The sequence below is a fragment of the Euphorbia lathyris genome, chromosome 10 (assembly GCF_963576675.1).
Source record: "Euphorbia lathyris chromosome 10, ddEupLath1.1, whole genome shotgun sequence".
Classification (NCBI taxonomy): Eukaryota; Viridiplantae; Streptophyta; class Magnoliopsida; order Malpighiales; family Euphorbiaceae; genus Euphorbia; species Euphorbia lathyris.
In genome coordinates this window covers 1,838,923-1,847,962 of record NC_088919.1, presented here as the reverse complement: position 1 = coordinate 1,847,962, position 9,040 = coordinate 1,838,923, and the positions used below count along the sequence as shown (strand labels likewise).

Here is a 9,040-nt window from a genome sequence, read left to right as displayed (position 1 = left end):
TATCTAGATTCTCGAATATGAATTGCAGAATCACTCATATCTATCGAGAGGGCAATCAGGCGGCGGATCAACTTGTCCGTTTTGGCAAGTCTTACATGGTAGCATTCGGCTCCTCATTTTTGTCAATCGTCTGTTTTTGACGATCTATGTAATGTTGCTCATGTTCGTTTTCTTTAATTTTTCTGTTTTGAACTTTTTTTATTTTCCTTTTCCTCCTTTTGTAATTTTCCTTTTTTTATCAACAATGACATATTGAAAAGTAATTTTGATGATATGATTTAATTGTAATTTTGTTCCTTTTTTTTATCAACAATGACATATTGAAAAGTAATTTTGATGATATGATTTAATTGTAATTTTGTAAGCAATTGTGATATTTATGTAAAAAGCTCTAAAATATTTAGGTTTTTTTTTTTTTAAGAATTTACGCACAATGCGCTTACATTAAAGAAGAAGAAAAAATCCCCACCAGACCCGGATGTGGTTCGAACCTATGACCTCCCAAGGCATAGGTAAGCTTTCAACCACTAGGCTAAAATATTTAGCTTTTAAAGGGTCTAAATAATTAATATTTTAAACACAAAGGAGGTCCAATTGATTTTTTTGAATATAAATTGAGAGTTAATTTAAGAATTACACTTATATTTAACCTTTGTGGTAGCTAAAATTTTGTCATATCATTTGGTAACATTTTCCTGTCGAAGTACTTTATAAGTGACATTTAACCCATATTGTATGGAAAACTAATCGATTTGTTAATTTTTTTTTTTGCCACATGATACAATTTTTGACATGCAGTATATACACACGACAATTGATTTAAGTTTTTATCATATAGATTTAATATGTAGATTAAGTCTATATAGATAAACAATTGTATAAATAAACAATTGTATTTAGTGAACGTAATAAAACGTATCGTATAATTACTAATAAAATACTTTTCTATTAAAATGAACTCGTAAAAGGCGATTTTCAGAAAATATAGTGTTATTTAACGATTCGAATAGTGATTCGAATGGAAAAAAATTGTTATTTAACGATTTTTGAAAATTTTTGTTACGTAGAATTTTATTTTTTTTATAGGGGCCTTTATTCTTTAATTTGCCTATGTGGTTTCACTAATTTTCAGATAAAAGAGTGTGGTTTACTTTTGTTCAAAATAAGGACAAAGGTTTTCAACTTTAGTAAAATAAGAACTTTTTCGATTTATACTATTAAAATCACCATTGACGACTTCAAAAATGACATATTTTAAGAACTACTAATATTTTAAGCAACTTTAATTCTGCAACTTTTTTATTTTGAGTTTATTTAGATGATGTTTGATAAACAGAGAGAAAGTTAATGTTTAGAGAAAGAAAGTTCCAAAAACGATGATTTTCGAAAATCGAAAATTTAGTTTCATAGTAAATATGACATTGAACAACTTTAATTCTTGAAATTTTTCATTTTTAGGTCGTTAAAGATAGTTTTAATAGCATTAATCCAAAATGTCCTTGTTTTATTAAAAGTGTGAAATCGCAATCCTCAGTTTTGATAAAAAATAAACCACAGTTCTTTATCTGAAAATTAGCGAAACCACACGGATTTTATTTGAAATTTACCCTTACTTTAAACCTACCATAAAAACCGTAAAAAGTATTCAATATTTTACTTAATAAAAATGTAACTACAAGTAACTGTTTTATTATTTAGGAACTGTTAAGATTTAATTTGATAGATCAGATGACATTATGAGAGAGAGTTTCAATTTTTTATTATTATTTATAATAGTGTGTTTTAAAATTAATTACTTTCTTAACCAAATTTGAAGGCATTAATTAAGAACGAGTTGTTATTATTTTACTAGTAAATTACTGCGATATTGCTGTGAATATTGGATGCAATCGTGGTCGTTGATCTAATCCCAATCTGATCAACGAACCAAAAAAATCAGATAAGTTAGGTGGCGAGACATTAAATCAGAAAACACGTATAAATACCCTAAAACCAAATAAATATTGAGGAATTCTTGTTGCATAGGAAACTTCCTGGAAGTTGCGATGGCACTAACGACTACTGCTCTCCATCTCCTTTTAAACCTCCCACCTTCTTCCCTCTTTCCCTCAACTCCTTTCCTCCTCTCCTCCTCCTCCTCCTCCGTCTCATTTCCTCCGATTCTCTATCTTTCCGTTTTCCGATATGAAGCAATTGATCAAAGTTATCAATCCCAAGAACCTCAGCCCTAAACGTCTCTTTCGATCCAAAAAAGATCGATCTATCGTCTCTAGATCTGATCCCTCCTCCGACAGTTATGGCTCCTCCTCCGATTCTTCTCTTTCCAACCACAAGGCAGCCGATATAGGAACACCTACCAGTGTTCTTCCGCAAGAAAACTCCGGCGACTGGTCCTATCTTTCCACAGCCGATCTATACTCCGATCTTTTTCACGCTTTTAAGGTCATGGACGGCGATAACGACGGGATCGTCTCCAGAACTCAATTAGAGGCGTTACTTTTGAGAATCGGAGACGAGGATGAAGTTGCGACTATGCTGAGCGAGGTAGATCGTGACGGCGATGGTTGCATTAGCGTTGAGGCTCTGATGAGTAAAATCGGCTCAGGTAGTGAGCCGGCTGGAGATGATGAGCTGAAAGTGGCTTTTGAGTTTTTCGACTCGGATCAGGACGGGAAGATAACAGCGGAGGAGCTGCTCGGCGTTTATAAGGCGATAGGGGATGATAGGTGCAGTTTAGAAGATTGCCGGCGCATGATAGCAGTGGTAGATAAGAATGGGGACGGATTCGTGTGCTTTGAGGACTTTTGTCGTATGATGGAACATCAGAGATGATCATAGTCCATGGATGTTGCTCTTGATGAAGAAGATATTTTCCTTTTTTTTTTGGTTGTCAAAAATATTATTTTAACGGAGTGATCTAAAGGTGTAGAAAATCAGGGAGATTTGATGTTATTTTCAACGGCCCTGATTAAATGATCTTACTGTCAAATACTACTACTAATCAGCCGTATATATAAATATAATTGAATTGGATGTCCCATGATTATTTGTTTTTATTTTTGTCTGGGTTTTTCTAAAAAGAAAATATTATTTAATTTAAGTGAATATAAGTACAAGGATTTTTCTTAAAGAGAAAATATTATTTATAAACAAGAAGCGTCTAAATTACTTTCCAATGACTAATATAATGAATATTTTGTGGACTTGGCAATCATATATTCACATTGTTTGATGTTTATCAAATTAGAATATCTCCTGAAAAGGAGACATTTCAGTTATATTAAATTTTAGGGTAAAGTTCAAATAAAACCGACACTAATTTTCAGATAAAGGACTGTGGTTTACTTTTTATCAAAACAAGGTTTGAGGTTTCAAACTTGGATTAATGCTATTAAAACCCTCTTTAACAACCTGAAAATGAAAATTTTCAAGAATTAAAATTGTTCAATGTCATATTTTCTATGGAACTACATTTCCGATTTTCGAAAATCATCTTTTTTGTAATTTTCTCTCTCTAAACATTAACTTTCTCTCTTTACCAAACATCATCTAAATAATCTCAAAATAAAAAAGTTGAAGAATTAAAGTTGCTTAGAATATTAGTATTTCTTAAAATATGTCTTTTTTGAAGTCGTCGATTTTAATAGTATCAACCGAAAAAGTCCTTATTTTGTTAAAGTTGAAAACCTCAATCCTCATTTTGATAAAAAGTAAATCACAGTCTTTTATCTGAAAATTAGTGAAACCACATGGGTTTTATTTGAACTTTATCCTAAATTTTAGAGTCTATTTATAGTACTTATTGAATTTATTGAATTTTAAGTACGTATTTATTTAAGCACTTATTAAATATTAGGCTTAATACATTCAAATGTTGCTAAATTTGTCTAAAAAGCTACCTAAATTAGTCCTTGAATTTATAGGTTTTTTTTTTTTTTTGGTAGAAACAGGAAAGAAAACAAACCAACACCGAGACAACAGCTAACCTGGGATCAGCCTAGGAAAGCTAACCCCAACATTGTCCTCTAAAAATAGAGAAGAAAGATAGATAGGAGGATCAGAAAGGGTGGAAACACCTAACATCCCCTCGTGCCCAGCCGCCGCCAAGCGATCCGCAATTCGATTTTGTTCTCTGTAGATGTGGCTGAACTCTAAGGACTCAAAGGAGGAGCCAAGACTTCTTATTGCTTTGATAAGGTTCTGGCTACTAAGACAAAAAGCATGATTATTAGAGGTTCAACTCGTTGGGTGGTGTAGGCCGAATGATGGGGTGGTTAAGTTGAACACGGATGGCTCCTGTCTCAACAATAGAAAGATCGCGACTGGAGGCGTGCTCAGGGACGCGGGAGGTGCCTGGTTGTCTGGATTCACCCATAACCTGGGTTTGGGCTCATCATTTTCAGCGGAACTTTGGGGTATTCTTTCTGAAGTCAAGCTTGCCAGAAATCTGGGTATTAAAAGACTTGCTGTGGAGTCTGATAATATGGAGGCTATTAGTATGATCTCTAATAATTTATAGGTCCTTTTGAATGTAAAAAAGTGATTTATTTGTTTCATAAATATACTTAAAAAAGATATATATTTTAATTTGTTTAAATCTATAAAAAAAAAACTTAAAAATTATAAAATAAAATTCTAATTTGTGATTCTAAGTTTTTAAAACAAATTAACTTTTTATTTTTTTATTTTATATATCTTAGTAACATTTTTAGTAACTTAATCACACATTTTAAACTATGTAAGTTGAGGAGAAGAATAATGTTTTTTTGAACAAGTTTGGGATACATCCTAAATATTATAAGTGTTATCAAATGATATGGTAAAAAATATTTTAAGTTAAATTTTTTGATTTATTAAAAGAAGTGATTTTTAATTTAATTGAATATTTTAAGTTATTGAATAAGTATCTTTTCGAAAAAATTTGTTGAATAAGTACTGTCACACCCGACCCTAGACGACCTCAATCGGCATTGGACGTGAAATAGAAAGATCATAATCAATACTTCAGAGTCTCCAAATTATCCACATATCATAACTAGTATACTTTTCAAGAATTCCTCTCAAATACCTTTAGACTATATCCATAGTTCTATTACATTTAAGTGTCAAATCCTACCCAACATAACCAAATCTCCAAATTACTACAAATGCAAATGTCCTGACTAAAGACAAACCCAATGACTTGAACCTTGTTTATCAACCAGTGACTTCTCCTATACCTTGCTCTTTCTCGCCTAAAAACATTAAAATATTTAAAAACGTGAGACAAAAATCTCAGTAAGGAATTATCAACTATAAAAACCAACTTTACTTAACATAGCTACATATATACATTTATAAAGGGATTTAATTAAAACCTTATAAAATATACTCAAAACTTAAGTTTATAATATAATCATCAAAACCTTATAAAACATTCTCAAAACTTAAGTTCATAAAATAAAATTTGTGTATGTGTATCCATCCTCGAATTCCACCCGTGTAGATCATAACATCAATCATAACAATATCGAGACATCTCATTTATATCTCGTTCCTTGCCTAACAGTTAGGACTACCAGCCGTGCACTCTGGCCATACCGCCATTAGGTATGGTCTTACAAATACAACTCCTACCCCGGGCAATCCTAGATGGACAAAACCATTTAATCCTTCGAAATATCACAACTCATAAAAATCATATTTGGACTTCAATCCAAAATAATAACAACAATCACCGCAATAGATTTCTCAATCCAAAAACAATTCGTAAGAAATCATCAAATTCATTTTATTCAATATATACACATTGAAACCAAAAACATATATATATATATATATATATGTAAATCAAAAGCCTTAAATCAACATAATCAAGTAAAATCTGAAATTCACATAGAAGCATAGTCAATAGCTTCATTTGAAACCATAATTTCACAATAAAAGCAAGATCGTGAAAAATCCAAATTTTACAAAATTCCAGCATAACCTTAAAATATCAATTTCTGAAACTCTTTGATTGTATATATATCTATATACATAAAACTCAAAATATAGTTGATAGTTACTTACCTTGGTCACTAATTGAAAAAAATACATCCGTTCAATTCGCCTCTAAATTCTGTCTAAGACACAAACACTGCCGAAACACAAAAACTCTTCGGTTAGAACTTAGATCTATGCATAAGGATGCCATGGTTCCAATTTCGAGTGATTCGGAAGGTCGAATATCCGTAAATCAAAGAAACGGTGGAAAAACGGTTCAGGAATGATAAAAATGACGAAGAGGCGAGAAAGATAAGAAAAAGAAAAAAAGAAAACTGAGATGATGAGGATGATGATCATCACGCAAATAATTTGGAATATTGTATATCCAAATCTGGAAAAAATCCAGTTTGATCCTCCATCTTTATATAAATTTTTTAAAATTACTTTAAACTTTTAATTTATACATAAAACCATCGAATTAACTCCAAACTTTTCCTATAGCACCAAATAAAAATCACAAACCTCAATAATTATAATATATATTACTATCAAGGTATAAATTCTAGAAATTTAGACACGGACGTGACAAGTACGGTTATTTTTTTTTGGTAAGGAAAAGTTTAGGTAAGGGTAGGTCTATCCACTCCCAATGTCAGGGCAAAACATAGACCTCGATGAGAGTTTACAGAATAAATACGATTATTAAATTTAATATAAATAAGAAATTAAACTATTAATTTAAGTGATTTTTGAGGTTATCAAACCGGTTTAACTTTTAATAGTCATTCACTTATTTTTCAAAATTTAGTGCAATTAAATGTTTAAAAACTAGTATTAGGGTCCATTTGTTTTACCTACTGTTTGCTGTTGTTGTTTGCTGTTTGCTGTTTTCTGTTACGTTTTGCTGTTGCTGTTGCTGTTACGGTTTGCTGTTGGAAAAAGCTGCTTTTCCAAAGAGTAGAGATTCTCTGCTTTTTTTAAAAGGCTGCTTTTTGGTTGTAAAAGGCAAACATGAGATCAGTAACCAAACACCTAATGTTGTTTTTCAGATGTAAAAGGCAAACAGAAGATCACTAACCAAATACATAAAACTCTTTCTTTTGAAGTGAAAAGGCAAAAAGGAATATGAAAAGGAGCAACCAAACACCCCCTTAAACTAAGTGAATTTTGAGATTATCAAACTGGACGTAAGTTTTAATAGTCATTTATTTTTAAATTTAATAAATGTTTAAACTATTAAGAGATAAGGTGGATTAATCCTTATGTGGAAGGAGGATATTATGGTGCAAATCTTAGGTTATTGTCTTCATTGTATACATTTCGGAATTGAGGATGATGATGTGGGTTTAATTTGGCGGGGTACAGGTGTGTATGGTTGGCTAGAAGGGTCACAAAAAAGGAGAACATGGGATTTGTTAAGGGAGTTACATGGTTGGGAGAATCTTCCTTGGGTCTGTTTTGGCGATTTTAATGAAATAATGTACTCTAGGGAGAAGGAGGGTGGCCTTTCTGATAATTATCCCTATATGGAATCATTTAGAAACTGCCTGGATGAGTGTGATCTATTTGATTTACCTTCTTCGGGAGGTTCTTTTACTTGGTCTAATGGTAGGAAAGGTATGGATCTCATTAGGGAGAGGTTGGATCGTGCTGTCTGTCAGATCAGTTGGGAATTGTTATTTCCTAACATTATGGTTTCAGTTTTGACAAGGATTGCTTCCGATCATTCACCAATTCTTTCTGATACCGATGGGGTGCATGTTTCTAAGAAACGTCCTTTTCGTTTTGAAAGAATGTGGGTTCAGGATCCTGGTTGTAGGGATGTTATTCGATCAGTATGTGATTCTGATCTGGGTGAGCAGTTGAGCGTTTGTGATAAGCTGAAGCAGTGTGGTTTTTCTCTTAGACATTGGAATAAAACTTGTTTCGGGCATGTGGGGAATAAATTGAAAAGGCTGAATAATGATTTGATTGATCTCGAGATGGGTCCTATGAATGATGTTTCCATAGAGGCTATTGGCCGTGTTCAAAAAGAGATTATTCGGCTACAAGAGGTGGAGGAAATAATGTGGAAACAACGTTCGCGTTTATCTTGGCTTAAGGAGGGTGATAAAAATACTAAGTTCTTCCATTCTAAAGCAAGTGCTCGGAGACGGGTTAATTGTGTTAAAAGGTTGCGGGACAATGATGGTGTTTGGCATGAGGGGGATGATGAAATCGAAGCCATTATTATCTCTTATTTTACTGAGTTATTCTCATCTTCCTGTCCATCATAAAGTGCTGAGATTTTGAGTTCAGTTGACAGACAGCTCTCATTTGATGAAGTAGAGTCTCTACAGGCCCCTTTTGTTGCTGAAGAGGTGATCGTGGCTTTAAGTCAAACTGATGGTTCGAAAGCTCCTGGTCTAGATGGTATGTCGGGTTTATTTTTTAAATATTTTTGGGATGTGGTTGGGAATCAGGTTTTATCTCTAGTCTTAGATATCTTTAATGGAGCCCCTTTTCCATCTTCTCTTAACCATACTTTTGTTACACTTATTCCAAAAGTTAAAAACCCAGAAACTCTGAAAGATCTTCATCCTATCAGTTTAAGCAATGTTGTTTACAAGCTAATTTCTAAAACTCTAGCAAATCGTCTTAAACATTGTTTGTCTTCTATTATACATCCTTCTCAAAGTGCCTTTGTTCCGAATCGTCAAATTACTGATAATGCTTTAATTGCTTTTGAATTATTTCATTCAATGAAGTATAGAATTGGTGGGAAAAAGGGTGTGTGTGTTATGAAGTTAGATATGATTAAGGCATATGATAGGGTGGAATGGTGTTTTGTTAAAGATATGATGGTGGTAATGGGTTTTCCAAGTTGTTGGGTCGAGTTGATACAATCCTGTCTTTCTTCAGTTTCCTTTTCTTTCCTTATAAATGGGGTGCCAAAAGGCTTTGTTAAGCCAAGTAGGGGTCTTCGTCAAGGGGACCCGCTTTCACCTTATTTGTTTTTAATATGCGCGGAAGGGTTATCAGCATTGATTAGGAAATCTAAGAGTAATAGGGTCTTGCATGGGATTCAGGTTAG

The 9,040-nt window shown here is 32.8% G+C and overlaps 1 protein-coding gene across 1 annotated transcript; it reads left to right on the top strand.

The window, feature by feature from the left end:
* The first annotated feature begins 2,022 nt into the window (after positions 1-2,022).
* On the top strand, positions 2,023-3,038 carry LOC136209389 (probable calcium-binding protein CML35). The gene has a single exon (XM_066000840.1). The coding sequence runs from the start codon at positions 2,185-2,187 to the stop codon at positions 2,830-2,832; it is 648 nt and encodes a 215-aa protein (XP_065856912.1). The 5' UTR covers positions 2,023-2,184; the 3' UTR covers positions 2,833-3,038.
* Positions 3,039-9,040: the final 6,002 nt, after the last annotated feature.